Raw genomic sequence first — 21,817 nt, forward strand, 5'->3', positions numbered from 1 at the left:
ACAGAAATGTAACGTTTTGAAGGGTTGGGTTTTCTTTTTTTTTTTTTTTTTTTTTCGGTATTAAGTATATAGGCCTATAAGTCGGTCATTCTTGAGTTCATATAGTTGCTGGTGACTCGTTTCCCAGAAGTGATGCAGAGGGAGAGACAGAGAGAGGGAGGTGGGAAGCACCCCGCTCACCACCTTGTCTCTTTTCTGGTGCAGAGGAACGCCCGACTACTCCAGAGTCAGTCCTGAGGGCAGGGAGGCAAGGGCTACAAACAGGCTCCCCAAAGTGGCATCAAATTCTTGGTTTGGGGACTGAAATCCAAGGAGAGTCTTTTAAAGGTTCACCTGCCTTCACCCTGGCAAGAGCAAAACTTTGACACGTCGGCAAGCACCACCCAAGCCTTCCTTGACCAAGTTAATTTGGTCGTCAGAGCCGAAAACAGAATCATCGTGATTACAAACCTAAAAAACGATCTGCTATCTCTAAGGAAAGTGAAAATAATAATAATAATAACCACCAACTGGAGCAGGGAAAGCGAGTGGGTGGACACGGATCCATGACAAATACTACTCTGAAAAAATCTGCGTGACTAATTTGTTTCCTCTGCAAAAGCAAGAATCTGGGTGTCGGTCTTAAAGCCCTGAATCCCTACACCTTTTTCAAATGGGCATTTGCAACTTTAATGGCCATACAAAACTCTGCTGATAGAAGTACGTAAATGCTCCTGTAAAAATGTATCGGAAATGACAGCGTGTGCACGTTCGCGTTTTTAAAAGTCAGGCAGTAGCAAACAGAGCAAAAAAAATCATACTGATGGAGCTGTTACCCGTGCTGAAATGTCCAGCCTGTGGTTATTCGTGCTAGTCTCTGACGTGGCGTCCACTAAAACCACTTCCTCTTAATTCAACTGTTTAGTGATAACCTCCCCTGTGATGGTGGTTGGTTCTTCTTTTGACCCCCTTCCCTCTACAACCTCTAACCTGTTATCTTTGAACTTGTCAACTTTGGTTCCTGCTCACCAGAATTTTATCAGCCATCTGCTGGATCTGTTGGGACTTTGTCTGGATGTCATCCTTCAGTCTGTTTTCTCTACGCTCCATGGTCTCTAGCCTCTTTACCTTGTTCTCCAGAGAGTGGCGGCGTTCCTGTAGATCGTGAATCAATCAGAGAGTTTTAATGGGGTAACCGCTACGGGCACGACGCCTGCGCCGAGGGAGGGGGCCCTCGGGAAGCGTACGCTCGAGGCGGGAAGAGAAGTCTCAGGCACCCGAAGCCACGGTGAGGAAAACACAGTTCTGTGATCCGAGGAGTATTCGCTTGTGCAGGTTACAAGAGTGCATTCATTCATTCAAATATTTACCAAGCACCTACTATCTGCAAAGTACCACACTAGGCATCGTGGAAAATACCGAGAGGAAGCTGACAGAATGCCTGCCCTTGGAAGAGGTAAGATAAACACAAATAAACACGATATGGGTTCAGAGGGCCAGGGCCGTGAAGCAAACAGGTACAGAGGGCTGCGGGAGGGTGCAGGCAGGAGGGAGGGCTCTGAACTGAGCAGGTGAGGGGATGTGTACGCCGTGGAGCGGGCCAGGATGAGGGAGGCTGGAGGGGAGAGGGCCGGAGGGGAGGGGGGAAGGCCTTTCAAAAAAGGCGCAGCAGCAGCAGTGCGGAGGTGGCCGAGAGCTGGCGTAGGCCCCAGGTGGAGCGTAGAGGGGCTACTGCATAAGGTGTAATAGCGGAGGAGCAGAAGAAAACGGGAAAGGGGAGCATGTGTGGGTCAAATGGCTGAGAGTCTCATGCACCTAAGATGTAGGGAAGCCCTGAAAGGTTTGGGATGGGGCAAGGGGTGCTGATGAGCCTGGAGTTTGAGGTCCACGAGTCTGACCCCGTTTGAGCTAGATGGGAGGAAGGTGAGCCTGGAAGCAGAAAGCCGAGAGATTACTACATTCACCCAGCTAAGAGGAAGAGGGCCTACACTGTGGGGAGGCCTGCAGAAATGGCCAGCAGAGGGTGGACGGTGGAGACAGTGTGGGTGTATTTACAGGGCTGAGGGACTCTCGGAATGGCAGGGCCCAGGGAGAAGCAGCGATGATGTCAAGGTGTCAAGCCTCAGGTGACCAGATGGATGAATGGGGGCCCTGACCGGTGCGAGGAAGACTGAGAAGGCAACCCAGCTTGTCAGGGAAGATACTGAGTTCATTCTAGATCGGAGGCACTGTTCAGACACCCAGTCAAGATGTCAGGGGAGCAGTGGGAAATACTTCCTGGATCGTTGTTGAGGCTGGCCTCAAAGAGACGTAGGCAAGTAGGTTCAACGCCAGCACCGTGACAGGGAGAAGCAGGCCAGGACAGGGGGGTGGTTAAATCGACTATGACACATCCGTTCCATGGACCCATCACCCAGGCGTCAGGGGAGGCGGAGGGCAGCAAAGGGGAAACGTCCCTTTTTATTCTATATTCTTCAGTTCTATGTTTTTCACAATGAGAAGACACTCGTGTGTTTCCTGTATAATTATATAATTGGTTTCAACAACAACAACAACAAAGAATTGGACAGAGAGAAGAGGCCCAAAAATATAGATCTGGGAGTTATCAACACACACAGGTCACAGCTGAAGCCTCGAAAATTAATGTATTATTAACACCGTGGGGGAGAAGGTGAGGAAAAGCAAGGGTGCAGAGGGAAGAAAAAGGAAACCTCAGGGATGGCATCACACTTCATCTAGATAAACGTGAATCCTCCCACACGGGCGAACGGGTCAGAGGAAAACAAATAGGAAGGAAAAGTTTTATCAAAACATCTTTCTACTCAGAGCTGCTGTGACAAATCCTTCTCCCCTTTGGGGAAAATGGTCCCGAGCCTCTCGGGTTTCAAAGGGATTGGCGGAAGGGAAAGCGGTTTGGACGAACAGGAGCAGAGAGAGGGTGGTCCTGAGGTTTCTTCCCCTGCACAGCCGGAGGCCAGGCACCTTGGGACCCAGGAGCTGGAGGTTCCCTGCTCACCTCGGCTTCCACCAGCTTCTTCCTGATGCCTTCGGAAGAGTCCTCGCGGCTGTGCAGCTTCTCCAGCTCGCGCTCGGCCCGCTCCTTCGCCTGGCGGATGTTCTGCAGCAGCTCGGTGGCCTCCGTGCTGGCTTTCACGGCCTGAAAGGAGAAGGAACGGGGGAGAGATGGCCCAATTTATCCACGGAAAAAGATGGGGACCATCTCCTAAACAGGAAAAAAAACTGGGTCACACTGAATGGATATTTTTATCCATTTTTCAAAACATATAAACATTTCGTTTTATTCTGTGTTTCATCTGTCCTAAGGTGCACTTATATATATTTTTTAACATCACTGCATTTGGAATGCATCTACAATTAAAATTGATGGTGTTTTTTTCTTTCTTGGGGTACAGAAGATAATGGGGTATCAGACAATCATTAGCATCTTAGATTCAATATAACATAATAAATGCAAACAAAAAGGTCTCGGGTTCATCTGCCCAGGGATTAATGTATTTATCCCGGACTGTTAATTGTCTCCCTATTTAATCATCTCATTTGCTGATTTTCCTAAGGGGAATTTGTAGTACTTTTATAAGAAAACAAGATAAAAACTATAAATTATTTTTCTCAAATAAATACCTATCAAAGGGCATAACCACCACACTGTTCGTGGTGACTCGCAAATTCATGTTTAAAGAAAAAACAGCGAACCCTTTTGAAGTTAATTTTTATTTGGGTCTTAACTATACTGCAGCTCTTCCAGCATCACAGTAAAGATCTGAGTGTAAGAAACCAACAACCTCACACTCATTTGCTTGAGATTATAGTTTTAAAAAGTGAAAACGGCAAAGGAACTCCAACTTCGAGACCAGCACTGTCCAACGTGGGAGCTGCTCCCCACGTGTGCCCGGTGAGCACTTGAAACATGGTTGCTGTGACTGGGAAATTAATTTTAAATTTTACTTAAGTTTAATTCATTTAAAAACTGAAGCAGTGTACATGTTTTAATATCACTACATGCTGCAATGTTTTGTATAATGGATTACGAAAACTATATCATTCAGAGGATTTTACCTTTTTTCCCTTTTTTAATGTGGCTACTAGAAAACTTAAAATTACTTCTGAGGCTGACATGTGTGGGTTGCTTCCCACTTCTACTGGAGAGCAGAGTTCTAGGAGATATGAATCCTCACACAAATTTCTAGCTGAAAGAGGGCAGTAGAGGCTTTCAGCAGTGAGCTCAAGAATAAGTAGGGGGGCTTCCCTGGTGGCGCAGTGGTTGAGAATCTGCCTGCCAATGCAGGGGACACGGGTTCGAGCCCTGGTCTGGGAAGATCCCACATGCCGCGGAGCAACTAGGCCCGTGAGCCACAATTACTGAGCCTGCGTGTCTGGAGCCTGTGCTCCGCAACAAGAGAGGCTGCGATAATGAGAGGCCCGTGCACGGCGATGAAGAGTGGTCCCCACTTGCCGCAAATAGAGAAAGCCCTCGCACAGAAACGAAGACCCAACACAGCCATAAATAAAAATAAATAAATAAATAAATAAATATGCTTGTACTTTAAAAAAAAAAAAGAATAAGTAGGAAGGGGACAGATGAACGGATGCAGAAAATGTGGAATATCCAGGCCAAGGAATACTATGCAGTATCCTGAAAAGGAGATCCTGTCACATGCTGTAACACGGATGAACCTCGAAGACATTGCGCTGAGCAAAATGAGCCAGTCACAAAAGGGCAAACACTGTATGATTCTATCCACAGGAAGTACCTAAAGCAGTCAAAATCACACAAGCAACGTAGATTAGCAGATGCAAACTATGATATATAGGATGGATAAACAAGGCCCTACTGTATAGCACAGGGAACTATATTCAATATCCTGTGATAAAACGTAATGGAAAAGAATATGGAAAAGAATGTATATATATGTATAACTGAGTCACTTTGCTGTACAGCAGAAAGTAACATGACACTGTAAGTCAACTACACTTCAATAAAATAAATAGAATGAAAAGGAAGGAAGGGAGGGGGAGGGAGAGAGAGAGAGGAAGGAGGGAAGGAAGGAAGGAAGGAAGGAGGGAGGGAGGGAGGGAAGGAAGGAAGGAAGGAGGGAGGGAGGGAGGGAGGGAGGGAGGGAAGGAAGGAAGGAAGGAAGGAGGGAAGGAAGGAAGGAAGGAGGGAAGGAAGGAAGGAAGGAGGGAAGGAAGGAAGGAAGGAGAGAAGGAAGGAGAAAGGTGGTTACCAAGGGTGGGGGTAGGGAGATTAGCATTTAGTAGGTAGAGAGTTTAAGTTTTGTGAGATGACAAAGTTCTCAAGATCTATCTCACAATGTGAATATATCTGACACTAAGGAACTGGACACTCAAAACAATTAAGACAGTAAGTGTAATGTTATATGTTTTTAATAACACAATTTAATGTTATGTTTTTAATAACACAAAAAGAAGGAACTCTTTTAAACACATTCACAAACGTTCTTGACATGAAAGGCCACATTCAACCTGGTCCTTTCTTTAGTGTTTCCCGTGTTCACCTAAAGGAAGGGCCATTTGCACACACTGTGCCCAATGCCGTAAACCAAACCCACACCCCATCCCCAACCGCCTAAGGACTACTGGTCCCTCCAGGCTCCCAATGCACAGGAAGACTGCCGACAGTCTCTGATTGAAAGCTGTCTGGGTCGTGAACAACATAAGGCTTCTCCCGTGCAAGATGGGGACCTGGTGCCCTGAAGGGAGACGAGACAGCCTCTTGGGTTCTGCTGTAGTACGATTAGAGCTTTGACTTGAGAATCTCACAGAGCTTGGTTTTTTTGTTTGTTTGTTTTTTAAACAAACACTGCTTGACATGTCTCAAAAGGAGAAAGTATATTCAGAACTCTTGTATTTTCAGGTAATAGCTCACTCCCCCTTCATTTTCCTCAGTGCTGGGTGACTAATTCTCTTTCTTTGATCTCTTGTGCTCCAGGACAAAGCAAGAAGTATTTGGAAATGGGGGGTAAGTTCCCTAAAACATCACCTCAGGCTTACCTTTTCCAGCTTCTCTTGGAGCTCCTGAATTTTGAGCTGCTGCTCAGCATTGATCTGTGATTAAAATCCCAGGAAATAAAGCAAAAAAGGCAAATTGGCATTAAGGTCTTGCTACATTTACTGCAGTCCTATTTTCTTGAGGTTTCTGTTGGGGTCTTTTTGTTTTGTTTTCCAATACCTACTGATGGAGAGGAAGAACAGTAGCCTATCAGAGAAACCTTTGAATGTCTCAGTGCAAACCTCCATGTGGACTATTTCTCTAGAACCAGCAACACACATACAGATGGCAAAAAAAGAGAATCAAAGTCGCCGGTACCCTAAAACAGTAAGAATTTTCCCATGTGTCTTACTGAGTGTCTGGGTTTGTGTGTTACTGTGAGCGGGCCTGACAACAAAAAATGAGGTGTCTTCTATCCCTTTTAGAAACATAGCTGAAGCTAAACATGGTCATCCAGAGACTGACCACCAAAATAAACCCAGAAGACAGTTCTCTATTCATCGCAAGTGTATTCTTAACCAGTGACAGGCCACGGAGAGCAACATTTAAGAGGCTGTCTACCCAAAATCACGATACCAATAATGGAAAATACCTTCTCCAGTTTGGCATATTCTCCCACTTCAGGCTTCCCTTGATCTTTAGCCTGTAATTTAAAAGATACAACATATTGGAAAATCTCAAGAACCTAAAAGTCTTATAAGACAACAATACAGGCTTTCTTGGTCTCTGTGGCCAAAATAATGAGGATGATGATAAAAAAAATTAAGTATTTTCTCTAACCAAGACCAGGAGGCTTTGCAGGGCACCCCATTATTTCCCAAACGTACACTCATGAAGCTAGGATTCCCTTTATTATTGCTAAGATCATCCATGATTCTACCCTCAAAACACCCTCCCCGGCAGGGAGCTGGCTACCTTCATCAATTTATGCTGACATTCTGTTGCTTTCCGCTTGAACTCTTCGGCAGCCAGCCGAGACTCTCTGAGCTCCGATTCATAGAGATCACTCCGTCTTCTGGCCGAAACCAGGTCCTCTTCCAACTGATTCATCATTAACCTCATTTCTTCCACTTGAGCCTGGTACTCCTAAAGAGTAGGCAATGGAAGGAAGGTGAATTTTGGAACTCCTGAAAGGAAAGATGGGAGGTGAAGATGGAAAAACACAGAGCACAGAGGGAAGACACAGTGAAGAGAGATCGGAGAGAATGGACCTAGAGAAAAGGTGAGGACGAGGTGTGTGGAGGACGAGGAGGGAGAAAAGAATATTAAATCTTTAAACTGTTTTCATCTAGATCATGAATCACTAGTAACACCATTTGGAACAAATGTGCCTATACACAATAAGATCCTTTGAGCAAATAATATCGTACAAGAAGTGCAGAACCTTAAGACTTTTGTAACACAGGAGAGCTGAAAGGGATGTACTTTAAACAACCAGGATAATCTGCTTATGCGTAGCTTTCCTCCAAGGGTAATCATTTATACAGATTTGTCCTTTAGAAGTTATGTGCGCCTAACACAATTAGATATGGTACTAGTTTTAAAATTAACCTTTCAGATGGCACAAGGGGGTAATTGGAAATCTCAGTGGAGAGAATCTTGGAAGGTGAAACTCATCATGTCAGTTTCTCACTATTAATTTTTCTGGGCCCCAAACTGCATGATGAACTTAATGTTACTCTTGAGAGGCAAGTCACCCTGAAATTTGGAAGAGTCAGGAAACACTGGCTCTGATCAAAGTAACTTGTGAGAAAGACTCTGAAGAAAGAATTGTCTTGTTCCCTCAAGCAAAAGCCGTTAGAGTAATCCCAACAGCCCAACCTTTTCCAAATTGAATTTCTAAAATCAAAACAGGACATCTGCATCGAGGTTTTCTAAAACTGATTTACCAGAAGAAATGGGCAATGGTTTTGAAAACTTTGGGGAAAGTATGAAAATATTCTCTGTTAGCAAAAGCAAAGCTTATACATATAAGGATTATGAATGAGCAGTTTATCCAATCCAAGGTGGCGTATATAAAATGAAAAGAATAAAGAATTAAGACTGTCTCTGACCTTCGCAATGTACAGTGATCATCTCTAAGATCCGTTCCCCCGAGAAATAACTGAAGAGGGATCAACTGAGCAAGGTTATGCTTTTAACCAATAAAATGCCTTTTTTCTTTCTTTCTTTTTTAGTAACAGAATATAAAGTAAACCTTTCATCCTTTGTAACAGGCAATCCCCCCAGTGCACACTAAAGGGGAGGTGATGTCCTTATGAAAATGGATAGTTTTCACATAAGCACATCTCTCTGTATTATTGGTACAGCGGAAAGCAGAAAAAATGAGCACAGAATGGAGCATGGTCTCATTTCACTCCTTCCCACCCGAAAGCATACAGTCGTCCCTCGGTATCCACAGGGGAGTGGTTCCAGAACCAAATCCGATCCACAGTTGGTTGAAATCGCAGATATGGAGCCCATGGATATGGAGGGCCGACTGTATTGTTATTGAAGGGTCAATCCTACAAGTAGTCATGAGGCGCCAGGTTTTCTGGACGATGCCCACTAAGTGGGTGGTGCTGGGTTATATAAGCAAAGGTCTTTATAACCTACTGAACAATTATCTCAACTCACAGAATGGAACATGAGCCAATGATGTGAAATAGTACACCCTCTACTTGGGGTTTTTCTAGACCCCTCGGCCAGGGCTGGGTCATGACTTATTATGACTTTCATAGCTCTGGGTATTGTGCCTTCCTGGATCCCTTCCTCCATTTAAAAAAACAAACATATATATATATATATATATAAAATTCTATTTTACAATAGCATTCATATAAAGACAAAAACATTACCTATGAAAACTGTTTCTTCTACCTAAAACTCATTTTTTTTCTTCTGATTTTAAAGTTTTAAAAAATCCAAAGTACCCACAGGCACAAATACCAAGCTGTGGAGGAAGCAAAGAGGTAGGAGGCACTCTTGGCCATCTTTTATCCTTGAGCTCCCTTGTCTGACTTAAACTTATGTCCGCAAGAAGGGAACGTAATTTCTGTGTTTTGCCAAGAGTGAGGACAGAGCGCTGTCCTCCCCCAACATCTCTCTTTCCTGAGCTGTCAGCGCCCAGGGGGAGGAAGGCAAGAATCAGGCAACATCTCTGTCAGAAATCTGAGCTCTGGGGGCACCCAGCCTGCTACAAGCATCAAACAAAATTCCACCTCATTTATTGAGCCACTGTTACTCTGCTGGATACTTAAAGGAAATCCTATACATCCAACAGCTGACCAAATCCCTACTTCAGAAAAACTCTGAGAGAAGATAATCAGGTCAGTTCCCAAGGACAGCTGAGAGGCAGCTGTATGTATCTCAGCATGGGCTGAACTGTGGGTCAGAGTTGAACAGGATCGGAACGGGGAACCGTGGACAACTTTTGGGTCCTGCTTCGAGTCATTCTTTGGAATGGAGCTTCAGAATTTTGTGGGAAGGAAGACATGGTCCTATTCAATCAGAAATCCTGAAACCCAAACGCCTCTGTGTTACCTGAACTTCTGTCTCCCTTCCCGGGGTGGGGGGTGGAGGGGGGCGGGGGCGGGGTGGGACGGAATCAGCAATTGCTACTGATGGAGCATGAACCTAACCATCATGCGAGACGCTTAGGTGTTTTTATTTATTTATTTAATTTTTGGCCACTCCATGTGGGATCTTAGTTCCCCGACCAGGAATCGAACCCGTGCCCCCTGCCGTGGGAACGCAGAGTCCTAACCACTGAAACGCCAGGGATTTCCCTAGGTGTTTTTATTTTAAACCAAATTCAAGTGCTCCATTGGGGGTAGCTAAGCAGAAGCAACATATTTAAATTAAATAAACAGCGGTACAGAAATTGGCTTTGAGAGGAAGAGCGCGGAATAAATGGCAAACCTGGGAGGAATTGACAGGCTGCAAACCAAATACTAGGAGTTTGCTGAAAGTATTAAATGCTTTTTCCTGGATTGCAAACATCCTGCTCTCACCAAACTTACCGAGAGTCATTTTAATAAATCCTTCTTCCGATGAGAAATAAAATCTGAAACGAAGAAGTTTTCTCCCCCACAAAATGGAACGCTTAGCAGTCATTAAATCTAAAATTCCACATGGATGCCAACTGTGGTATGAATCACAAAGGACATTTCTTTGAACTCAACCACCAGCATATACCTTTTCAAAGTGTCCTGATAATTCTGTTTCTATGGAATTTCACAGACACCAGCTGCTCCCTCTGGTGGCCAAGCACAGCTTTCATTTCCCCAGGATGTCACCAAAAGCAAATTTCCAACCACACTGAACTAATGGGAGAAAAAGAATCCTACCTCTTGAAACTTTTAGGATGAAAAACTGTGTTGATAAAAGGGGCAACGAGTCAACTGTCAAAGTAGATTTTTTCAAACTGTAGGTGTGACCTTCAAAATCTCTAAGTTAGTGTTGTTGTTCAGAAAACTGACAACCAATTTGCACCATTTCCTATGCACGTTTATTCAGAACACTTTTATCAAGCAAGAGGATATTAACCAATGATTTAAAAAGTATTAAGGTGATAATGAGATGATGCCAACAAAACATCCAAAACAGGAATTCTTTCTGTAAAGAACAGCTAATGAATCAAATTATTTGCCGGAGTTTCTTGCATTAGCACCACCCAGATGGCCAAGTGCGCGTTACCCGGAGACAAAAATGTTCATTTCCATCACTGTTTCCGCTAGATTTTCTGAAGTGAATGAGAGTTGCCTGGCAGCTGATAATTCAGCTCTCCGATTGCTCACTGCATTCTCTTCATTAAAGTTTCTATTTACGGTTTCTTCAAAGGACAAAAAAAAATCCATGCTAAAAAGGAAACAGTGAAGTGAAATAAAAATGAACCATCTAGAAAGAAAATCCTTTTAGAAATAGAGGGGGTAAAAAAAGAGAGTAGGCTTTTTAAAGGTCTGGATTCTCTTTTCTGAACACACAGGGGAGGGCTTTCTGTAGTCAGATTTGCCGTGTCAATTCTGACTCGGCTTTAACTGCTCAAACTCTTCTCCTAGGATAAGTCTTTAGATAAGTAAGACTATGAAGTACCCTGGCTTGTCTCAAAAACTTAAAGTGCATCTGAAAAGCTATGAAAACATTAATTTTTTTTTTTTTTAAATGGTCTAAAGCAGAGGTTGGCAAACTCTTTCGGTAAAAAGCTAGATAGGAAGCAATTTCAGTTTTGCAGGCCATGTGGTCTCTGTCACAACTACTCACCTCTGCCATTGTAGCATGATTAGCAGCCATGGGCAGTACCTGAATGAATGGGTGCGCTGTGTTCCAATAAAACTTTATTTATAAACACTGAAATTTGAATTCCATATGAAATATTCTTCTTCTTTTGAATTTTTCCCCCGTTTAAAAATGCAAACACCGGGCTTCCCTGGTGGCGCAGTGGTTGAGAATCTGCCTGCCAATGCAGGGGACACGGGTTCGAGCCCTGGTCTGGGAAGATCCCACATGCCACGGAGCAACTGGGCCCGTGAGCCACAATTGCTGAGCCTGCGCATCTGGAGCCTGTGCTCTGCAACAAGAGAGGCCGCGATGGTGAGAGGCCCGCGCACCGCGATGAAGAGTGGTCCCCACTTGCCACAACTGGAGAAAGCCCTCACACAGAAGCGAAGACTCAACACAGTCATAGATAAATAAATAAATAAATAAATAAATAAGAACGTGAATTTCTTTAAAAAAAAAGCAAACTGGGCTATTCATTTCAAAAAAAAAAATGCAAAAACCATTCTTAGCTTGTGGTCATGAAAAACAGGTGGTTGGCCAGATTCTCACCCACAGGCTGCAGTTTGCCCACCCCTGCTCTAAACCTACACCTTCGATTGAAAAGAGTAGCCATCATGGGGCCCAGACCTCACAAGGAGCTAGACAGAACAAGGACTCTGCCATTTATATAAATCATGGGGAATCTAAAAGTTCCAAATGACCTACATAACTCTCTCTCCTCACCGCCCCCCCTTCCCTCTCTCTGTCCCTCAAACACGCCTCTCCTGAAATGAGAGGTCCGGGTTGGTGCCCTGCTCCCGGGCAGGGAGCCATACCTGCTCTTTGATTTCTTGGAGCTTCCGGCTCTGCTCTCTGATATCGTGGAGAAGCTGCAGTGCTTTGTCGTCCTCCTGGGACACCTCCATCCGTGCTTGCTCCAAACTTCGCTTTAAGCTCTGCGGAAAGCAAAATTTTAATAGGGTTGTCCTGTGGATCCTGCTCTGTTTGAAAAGATTCATTAAGGGAGCTGCAGGCTGCTTCGCAGACACCAAGATGGTTTCAGGTGACGGACCAAAGTCGACAACTTCCGGTGAGTCGCTGATTCCAGGTTTCATCCTGTAAAACCCCTTGGTTCAAGAAACATCATCTCAAACCTTGTGACCTTATGGATCCAGCCTGAAACTGCATCCACCTGTTTCCTACCTGCCCTAGCAGATACTTACTTGTATGTTCAGGACCAAAAACTAATAAGATCCCTTAGCCATGAAACCATCATTGGGGTGGCTACAAAGTCTTTTCTGGAATAGCAGTTATTCGAGGACTGTCAAGTATATATCCCTCTTTCAAAGTAGCAATGACTTCATGCTCTGCCCAGGTGCCATTTAAGACTCCAAGCAAACTATTTCCACCTCCTGGCTTACGTTTCCTGGACACCTTTCATCCAAAAGGTTCCCTCAATGCTTCAGTGACACTTAAATATAGATCTGAAATACAAAGCTGAATAACTTCACCCACCACTGAAAGGAGGCCAAATCTGGAATGGAAACATAGCAGTTATTCTTAATCAGCCACGTTCTATAGATTTCCTCTCCCTTGTGAAAAAAACACTTGAAAAATGTGTGATTCAACTTGTTAAGACTGTACATTAAAAAACACCTGAATGAAAATTTTTAACGAGACAATGGAGAAGACAGTCCACTCTTGTGAAGGAGAGGAAAAAAAAAAAGTCACATGGTAAAAAATGACAGAGGGTCTGGGTTTTAAAGGCTGAGTTTTCTTGTTGCTACGCTGGTTCTAGGCAATGGAATATTGATTTGGGACAGATTCAAAATACATTTTCTTGCACTTATTTGGGAGCTTGGTTCCTGAGGCTGATTGTGCTGGACACGAGGTGGAGCAGAGAGGTTGGGATGGGAGACGCTGAGACCCTCTGCAACGCCGTCTATGCCCGTCTCCAGGCTCCTACCTGGACTTTCTGAGCCTGATCTCATGCCTCTGGGCCCTCACGCCTGGCTCCCGCTACTCTGCACATCACAGGTCTTGCTCGTGCGTCCTCCCTCTCTCTCCTCTCTGCCCCTGGCTGTGATGTGCCTCATGATGCTGTCATGAAACAGGATGAGACACACACGACGGGAAGCGCCCGCTCCGAGGGAAGGGGGCTTTGGGGGGAAGGCTCACACTGCACTCTGTGATGTAGGTAGCAAGGTCCTGCTCCAGGAGGGATCTCTGAGTCTCAGAGGCCTTCAGCTCCACCTCCTTCTGACTAAGCACAGCCTCCACCTCTGACACTCTCCGATGTAACCGGGTCATTTCCTGCTCCATCTGAAATAAACACAGCGACACGTTAAAAAGGCCCGGGGCGGGGCTTCGTCAGGAGCAATTGCATCTCAAGCCGCCTCCGAGACCACCTGGTGGTCCCGGCTGGCGCTAACTCGCCAAAAGGTTGGGATGGAAATACCATGGTTTCTTCGCCTGGGAGCGCACAGGTCTTCGTAAGGACAGTCACCAATGCTAAGTCACTCCTGTCATGCAAGGCTGGGTTCACACTCGGTCACTTCTCTAACCCAGTGAGCGAGGAAGCCACAATCACCATTTTTTTCACCTGTTTGCTTTTTTTGGGTTTGGTTTGGTTTTTTTGCAGACGTCAGTTTAATTTTATCCCAAATCCATCTTGATCCCCCCCATCTCCTTGCAAAGATCTAGAGGACAAATCCAGGACAGGGCAAGGAGATACGGATTCGTCTGCACTCTTAGGAGTCCCAGGCAAGAAGTGACTCTTATGAGCTTCCAGAGAGCTGCCCCTGGGCAGAAACAGTGAGCGTTAAGAGACGTTGAGCAAAATCAACACAGTGGCCGCAGTTACATAAGCAGGAGTTTTTAAAGACTAGGAAGAGAGACTTCGCATCACTCAAAGCAGATGGGATGCATCTCGGCCACAGGTGAGGACCCACGCCACCTGCCAGAAGACGCAGACATCTAGCTGGGTCATGCTGAGGAACTGGCCGCTTTATATCCAGGGCCTCCTCTGGTTAAGATTTAAAGGATTTACGGCAGCGTCAAGGCCCGAATTCATCTCCCTCTGAGCTGCCGGAGGCGCGACTTCAGCGCGGGAAGGATCAGGTGGCTGGGTGCCAGCGGCGGCCCCGGGCGGATCCCTTGGCATATATTGACGGGAGGCTCCTGCAGCAAGGAGGGAGGCCGGCTGCAGAAATAAATACCTTGTGACACTTGTCCTGGGAGTCTTGCAGCTCTTTGCTTTTGATGAGAAGTTTCTTTTCCATGGAGCTAGTCTTGGCAGGGGAGTCCAGACTTGACACAACAGACCTGGATGGAAGAAAACCAATGTCAAGGCGGCGGGTGGGTGGGCCTGAAAAGCTGCATTCAGAAACTGCGGCAGAGTTTGGGATTAGCAGATGCAAACTATTACGTACAGAATGGATAAACAACAAGGTCCTGCTGTATAGAGCAGGGGAATGTATTCAATACCCTGTGATAAACCGTAATGGAAAAGAATATGTAAAGGAATGTATATATATGGGTAACTGAGTCACTTTGCCATACAGCAGAAATTAACACAACATTGTAAATCAACTATACTTCGATAAAATAAATTAAAAAAAAAAAAAAAAAAGAAAAACTGTGGCAGAGACCACAAGACCTGGCAGCATCCTTGGCCATCAACAGAGCTGGCTCAAGCAGCTTCTAATAACATCAAGGCCATGAGGCAGAGAGGTGGACAGGACCAAGAACTCTGGAAGCAGGAGAGCCTGAGTGTAAATTTAGTCACCGTTGACCTGAGGCAATGATTCAGCCTCCCTGAGCCTCTGTTTCCATTTCTAGGAGGTAGAACGATAATAAAAGGACCTACCACAACAGGAGAGCGTGGGCATTAAGCACATGGCATTTGTGCTGATACGGCTTTATTCACTTACTCACTCAACGGATGTGTACTGTGCACCTACCCTGCTCCAGGCACTGGAAGAGCAGTGGTCAAGACAGACACGGTCTCTGCCCTCCTGGAGCTGACATTCTCAGAGGGCACGCAGAATGCATCAGGCAGACACACAAACTAAAAGGTTACAGATGATGCCAAAGAAGGAAATGGGGTGATGTGCTATGGCAGAGGAAATGGATCAGGGGCCTGCTTCTCTGTGCGGTGACATCTGAGCTGACACCTGAAGGCTGAGAAGGCGCTGACCCTCCAAAGCTCTGGAAGGAAACAAGCTCCAGGGAGGGGGTGGATAACGCCAAGGTCTTGACGCAGGACTGAGCTAACACATCAAGTGCCCAATGGTATCAGTTAACTATATTGACCAAATTGTTGTTTATTCCATCCCCAAGCTAGTCAGTTTGGTTCTGTTTCATTTTACAGAAACAGCTAACACTAATTATGTTGGCTGAATAATGTCCCTCCACCAAGATGTCCACATCCTAATCTCTGGAACCTGTGGATCTGTCACCCCATGTGGCAAAGGGGACTTCGCAGATGTGATTACGTTAAGGATTTTGAGATGGCAAGACTATCCTGGATTACATGGGGTGGGGGTGGGGGGTCCAGCGTAACCACAAGGGTCCTCTTAAGATGGAAGCAGAGGACTAGAGGAGAGGTGATGACAGAAGTAGGGTCACAGTCAGAGGGAGGCTGGAAGATGCTACACCGTTGGCTGTGGAAACGGGGGAAGGGGCCAAAGCCAAGGAAACTGGGTGGCCTCTAGAAGCTGAAAAAGGCAAGGAAACTGATTCTTTCCTAGAGGCTCCAGAGGGTGCAGCCTTGTAGACCTTGCTTCCAGCCCAGTAAAATCCATCTTGGACTTCTGACATATAAAGTAATAAATCTGTGTTGTTATAAGCCACTAAATTTGTGGTCACTTGTTACAGCAGCCAGAGGAGACTCATACACTTACTGAGCACCGATTCTATATGCACAGTTCTGTCCTAAAGCGAGGCATGTTTTAACTCTTTATTCCCCACAACGACTCTATGAGACATTATTCTCATTTTATAGATGAGGAAACTGAGGCCCAGAGAGCTTAAGCAACCTGCCAGTTAATGAATGGTTTCTGTTGGTCCCAATAGAGAGCTGGGGTAGAGAGACTGACGATGCACCTGATATAACACTCAGGATAGTATCATAAAAATAATGTAGCGTGACCTCCTGAGAATGGGCTAGAAGGATGCTCTCTCCACAAGGACGTACTTACCCACAAACATACACATAACTCACACACCCTGCCTCATTCCTAAAAGCAGCTAATCACGGGTGGAGGGACTTCCCTGGTGGTCCAGTGGGTAAGACTCCACGCTCCCAATGCAGGGGGCCCAGGCTTGATCCCTGGTCGGGGAACTAGATCCCGCACGCATGCTACAACCAAGAACTCCGCATGCCGCAACTAAAGATCCTGCATGCCGCAACGAAGATCCCGTGGGCCACAACTAGGACCCAGCACAGCCAAAATAAATAAATAAATAATGTTGTTTGTTTGTTTTAATCTGTTTTAAAAAAAAAAAATTATGGGTGGAGATAACAGTTCTCATCCAGGGCAGCTTCCCTCAGTGGTTGGCAGCCTGGGCATGAACACTGGGACTGGTGAAGGGCAGAGCTACAGAAATAGCCAACAAAGGTTCTTCTGCACGGAGGGCATGTGGCAGAGCCCACCGCTGCCCCACTGTCCGATTTTTGTTACCTTAGTAACGGGGTTGCAGGAGCTGGTTGTCAGAGAGCACTGGCACCCTACCAGCAGGTGAAAGTTCTGCTTTCCACTGCCCCAGACTACTTCCCTGCCTAAAAGAGGTCAGTTCCCTGCAGCAGCTCAGGGCTCTCTCCCCACAGCTCCCAGCCCAGTGACAAGGGGTGGCGTGATGGTGCTGGCTCGCTGTACCCCAGTGACAGCTCCCAACACACATACTGTAGGGCAGCCAAGTGAGTCAACACCCAGAGTCATGCAGCTCTGTTCAAAATCTGACCTTGCCACTCACTCACTCTGTGAGCCTCGATTTCCTCATCTGTAAAATGGGGATAATTCTCAACCTACTTCCAAGAGTGCTTATGAGGATTAAGTGAGATAACCCATGGGAAGTCCTTATCACAGTGCCTGGCACATCATGAGGGTTCAATAAATGTCAACCGTCACTACTATCATTGTGGTTTCTATCATCATTACCCTTGCAACTGTGTGAGCAGCACATGCCTCGCAGGCCTAAAACCCTTGCTTGAAACAGTGAAACGTGGGACTTCCCTGGTGATCCAGTGGTTAAGAATCCGCCTTCCAGTGCAGGGGACACAGGTTCGATCCCTGGTCGGGGAACTAAGATCCCACATGCCACGGGGCGACTAAGCCCACGCGCCGCAACTAAGACCCGACGCAGCCAAGTAAATAAATAAATATTTTTAAAAAAAGAAAGAAAGAAAGAAATAGTGAAACTCAAGGGGCTGAATTTGCTCCATGCTATTATTCACATTAGAACAAATGTTGATTATTCACAGAAATGGGCACCAGGGACTGAAATCCAGAAATAAATCTTTTTTTAAAATCTCACTTTGGGCTAAAAATTTTAACCAAGTTCTGCTCCTCTCACTGGCCTATTTTCTACCTAAATCTAGTCAAAACACATACAAACACATATTTTTTTTTTATAACCTGAGATGAAATGGGTTGCTTGGCACGGCCTTGAGTTGCCTTCGCTATTTCCTTTATTCCCGATGTTATTCTGGTGGGTGGGCTAGAGAAGACCCGACCACCCAAGGAGGGAGGGATGATCCACAGACCGGGTCCCCGGTCCTTCAGTCATCAGGAGTCACCCACACTGACACGAGTCAGGGATGACAAGAGGGGCCATGGCTCTCTGGGCCCGAGCACAAAACCAGCACCCTTGGAGAAGAACGATTACATGGGTGCATGATGATGGGATGGGAGGTGGCTCTCAAAACTTGATGACACGTGGAGGGCAGGCTCGAGGGGTGTAAAGTGCGCTCCTGTGGGTACAAAGCCCATTGCTTATTCACCCAAAAAAAGCCTTTCTAGGTCACCTGTTAACGGGGCCCAGAATCAGGGAGATGCGCAGCCCCCATCCACTGGCACCCGCAGGAGACGATGCACCAGCCCCTCCCCGTCACCGGAGTCCAACTCCCTCATTCTGCTATTTTGATGCTTGACAAATGTTCACTGTTTAGAAGTTCTAAGTATGGCAATTAAGTCTCTTCAGAATAAAGGTGCTAAAGAAATCTTTTTTTTTTTTTTTAGAATAAATAAAAGTTACATCTAAAAAAAAAAAGCTGGGGGCTTCCCTGGTGGCACAGTGGTTGAGAATCCGCCTGCCAATGCAGGGGTCACGGGTTCGAGCCCTGGTCCGGGAAGATCCCACATGCCGCGGAGCAACTAAGCCCGTACGCCACAACTACTGAGCCTGCGCTCTAGAGCCTACGAGCCACAACTACTGAAGCCCACGCGCCTAGAGCCCGTGCTCCGCAACAAGAGAAGCCACCGCAATGAGAAGCCTGCGCACCGCAACGAAGAGTAGTCCCCGCTCGCCGCAAGTAGAGAAGGCCCGCGTGCAGCAACGAAGACCCAACGCAGCCAAAAATAAATAAATTTATCTTTAAAAAGCTACGGTAAGTTTGCTGTGACTAAACCCAGGTTGTAGCAACAATCCTGTAAACAGTAATGGGATTGGAGGATGAGGCTGGGGGATGAGGACAGAAGGGGGAAAGGTCACTGCAGATTTCTAGAACGACTCTGGTCTTCAGATCGGCTACAGATTAGAATCACTTGAAGAGCTTTTTAAAATTTACCCATGTCAGCCAGTGAAAACACTCGTGTGACACTATAATGGTGGATACACATTATCATACCATTGTCCTAACTCACAGAATGTACACCACCAAGAGTGAACCCTAAATAGGGAGGAGGTTCAGTGATCGTAACAAAGGCACCCCTCTGGGGGGGCTGTTGATAACGCGGGAGGCTGTGCATGAGTGGGGGGCAGGGGGCATGCGGGAAATCTCTGTACCTCTTGCTAGTATTGCTGTGAGCCTAAAACTGTTCTAAAAAAACTAAAGTTAAAAAAAAAAAACTGATATCCAGGGCCCAACCAGACCAATTAAATCAGAGACAGAAAGGCTGGGAGTGGGGCCTGGGTAACACCATTTTTATTAAGCTCCCAGGTGATTCTAATGTACAAACAGGCTTGAGAACCATGGTGCTAATTAGAACAAAGTACATGTGATTTAAGGTCCAGGCATTTAAAACTCACAGTATGACCGCCCCCAGCATTTGGTTCCAGGTGGCACTTTGGTCAGGCCATTTAACTGGTGCCTTTTGGTCACTCTTTCAGTGGAAACACAATTTTGAAGTTAATCATGGTGAGCTATGAATTTCAAGAAAATGTACAAATTTCAAACACTGATTAAAGACTATTCCTACCCCCTCAATTTTAATAAGTCAACTAAAATATACCATTTCCATGAATTTCTATAAAAGAAATATACTAGAGACAGGTATGGCTCAACTTGACGTATTTGTATTCTATTTATTTTTCATGTAGACACTTAGGCCAATTCAATCACGAGTGTCAATGATAAGTAAGCTCTCAATATGTACTTCTTGAATGAACAGATTCCCCCCCAGTAGATATTATGAAATATTATCACAACTTACTTATTTTTTATAGGATTTGCATTATCCGTCCTTCTGACTTTGAAAGCAAGAGCAAATTATTGCTGACATCTGTACTATTCTAGAATTAACTGCGATGTAAATCATAGCTTGAGAGGTTTGATCCAAAGCTGGCCTCAGAGCCACCGGACTACTACCAAATACAGCCCTGTCCTCTTCAAGTAGCAACTCTGCTGGTCTAAAATCATCCTGAAAAGTACCATTTCATCAAGGGTGGTAATATTTAAAGAGCTGATGCTATTGTTTCTTTAAGAGAAGGAAAGTACAAAAAATCCTGTAACTGGTTGTAACTCTAAAGCTACTGGTGATGGGCACGGAATTGCTGCAAAAAAACTATTTCTGTTGACCCTGAAATGGGACAGAGTCTACCTGCTAACTTAAGAAAGAGTTGCCAGGGCTTCCCTGGTGGCACAGTGGTTGAGAATCCGTCTGCCAATGCAGGGGACACAAGTTCGAGCCCTGATCTGGGAAGATCCTACATGCCGTGGAGCAACTAAACCCGTGCACCACAACTACTGAGCCTGCGCTCTAGAGCCTGTGAGCCGCAACTACTAAGCCCACATGCCACAACTACTGAAGCCCGCGCACCTAGAGCCCGTGCTCTGCAACAAGAGAAGCCACCGCAATGAGAAGCCTTGCACCACAACGAAGAGTAGCCCCTGCTTGCTACAACTAGAGAAAGCCCATGCACAGCAACAAAGACCTGACACAGCCAAAAATAAATAAATAAAATAAATTTAAAAAGAAAAAAAGAGTTGCCAGAATTCTCCTTTGTTCTCAAAATTCTCAAACTTCAACAGATACGGGCATACCTTGTTTTACTATGTTTTGCTTTATTAAACTTAACAGATATTGGGATTTTTACAAATGGAAGTTTGTGCAACTCTATGTCAAGCAAGTCTATTGGCGCCATTTTTCCAACAGCATTTGCTCACTTCCTGTCTCTGTGTCACATTTTGGTAACTCTCACAATATTTCAAACTTTTTCATTATTATTATACAGTAAGTCCCCTACATACGAACAAGTTCTGTTCCAAGAGCACGTTCATAAGTCCAATTTGTTCGTACGTCCAGCGAAGTTAGCCTAGCTACCCAACTAACACAATCGGCTGTGTAGTACTGTACTGTAACAGGTTTATACTTTTCACACAAATAATACATAAAAAACAAACACAAAAAATAAAGAAAACATTTTTAATCTTACAGCACAGTGTCTTGAAAAGTACAGTAGTACCAGCTACATCACTGCTGCTTTTACACTTGCTTCTGGACATCGTGGGCTTGAAATAAAGATACTGTACTACTGTACTCTATACAGTACTGTAAAGTACACAAAAGCACAACCACTAGTAGAGGATGCATGTATGTGACAACGTACACCAGACAGGTGAACTAATTTATGAGACTGGACGTTCGAACACACGTTCGCATCTTTGAAAGTTCGCGACTTGAAGGTTCGTAGGTAGGGGACTTACTGCACTCGTTATGGTGATCTGTGATCTTTGATGTTAGTATTGTAATTGTTTTGAGGCACCACAAACCGCACCCACATAAGACAGTGAACTTAATAAATGTTGTGGGTGTTCTGACTGCCTCCCCTTCCAGCCATTCCCCATCTCTCTCCCTCTCCTCGGGCCTCCCTATTCCCTGAGTCACAATACTGAAATTAGGCCAATTAATAACCCTACAATAGTCTCTAAGTGGTCAAGTGAAAGGAATTGTCACAGGTCACTCACTTTAAATCAAAAGCTAGAAATGATTAAGCTCAGTGAGGAAGGAATGTCAAAAGCCGAGATAGGCTGAAAGCTAGGCTTCTTCGGCCAGTTAGCCAAGTTGTGAATGCAAAGGAAAAGTTCTTGAAGGAAATTAAAAGTGCTCCTCCAATGAACACATGAAT

At 45.3% G+C, this 21,817-nt stretch overlaps 1 protein-coding gene across 5 annotated transcripts in view; it reads right to left on the reverse strand.

Annotated features, from left to right (window-relative positions):
• The window catches only part of CIT (citron rho-interacting serine/threonine kinase), a 168,422-nt gene that overhangs the window by 66,521 nt on the left and 80,084 nt on the right, over nucleotides 1–21,817 (reverse strand). For 4 of the 5 annotated variants that reach the window (XM_082355798.1, XM_082355797.1, XM_082355796.1 and 1 more), the window contains 8 exons: nucleotides 14,467–14,572; nucleotides 13,427–13,570; nucleotides 12,085–12,204; nucleotides 6,926–7,096; nucleotides 6,603–6,653; nucleotides 6,013–6,066; nucleotides 2,996–3,136; nucleotides 1,009–1,134 (listed from right to left, as the gene is read on the reverse strand). In XM_082355798.1, coding sequence (XP_082211924.1) covers nucleotides 1,009–1,134; nucleotides 2,996–3,136; nucleotides 6,013–6,066; nucleotides 6,603–6,653; nucleotides 6,926–7,096; nucleotides 12,085–12,204; nucleotides 13,427–13,570; nucleotides 14,467–14,572 — 913 coding nt within the window. The remainder of the gene's footprint in view (nucleotides 1–1,008; nucleotides 1,135–2,995; nucleotides 3,137–6,012; nucleotides 6,067–6,602; nucleotides 6,654–6,925; nucleotides 7,097–12,084; nucleotides 12,205–13,426; nucleotides 13,571–14,466; nucleotides 14,573–21,817) is intronic. The other variant, XM_082355799.1, reaches the window with a different exon arrangement.

The sequence above is a fragment of the Balaenoptera borealis genome (assembly GCF_965194805.1).
Source record: "Balaenoptera borealis genome assembly, chromosome: 14".
NCBI lineage: Eukaryota > Metazoa > Chordata > Mammalia > Artiodactyla > Balaenopteridae > Balaenoptera > Balaenoptera borealis.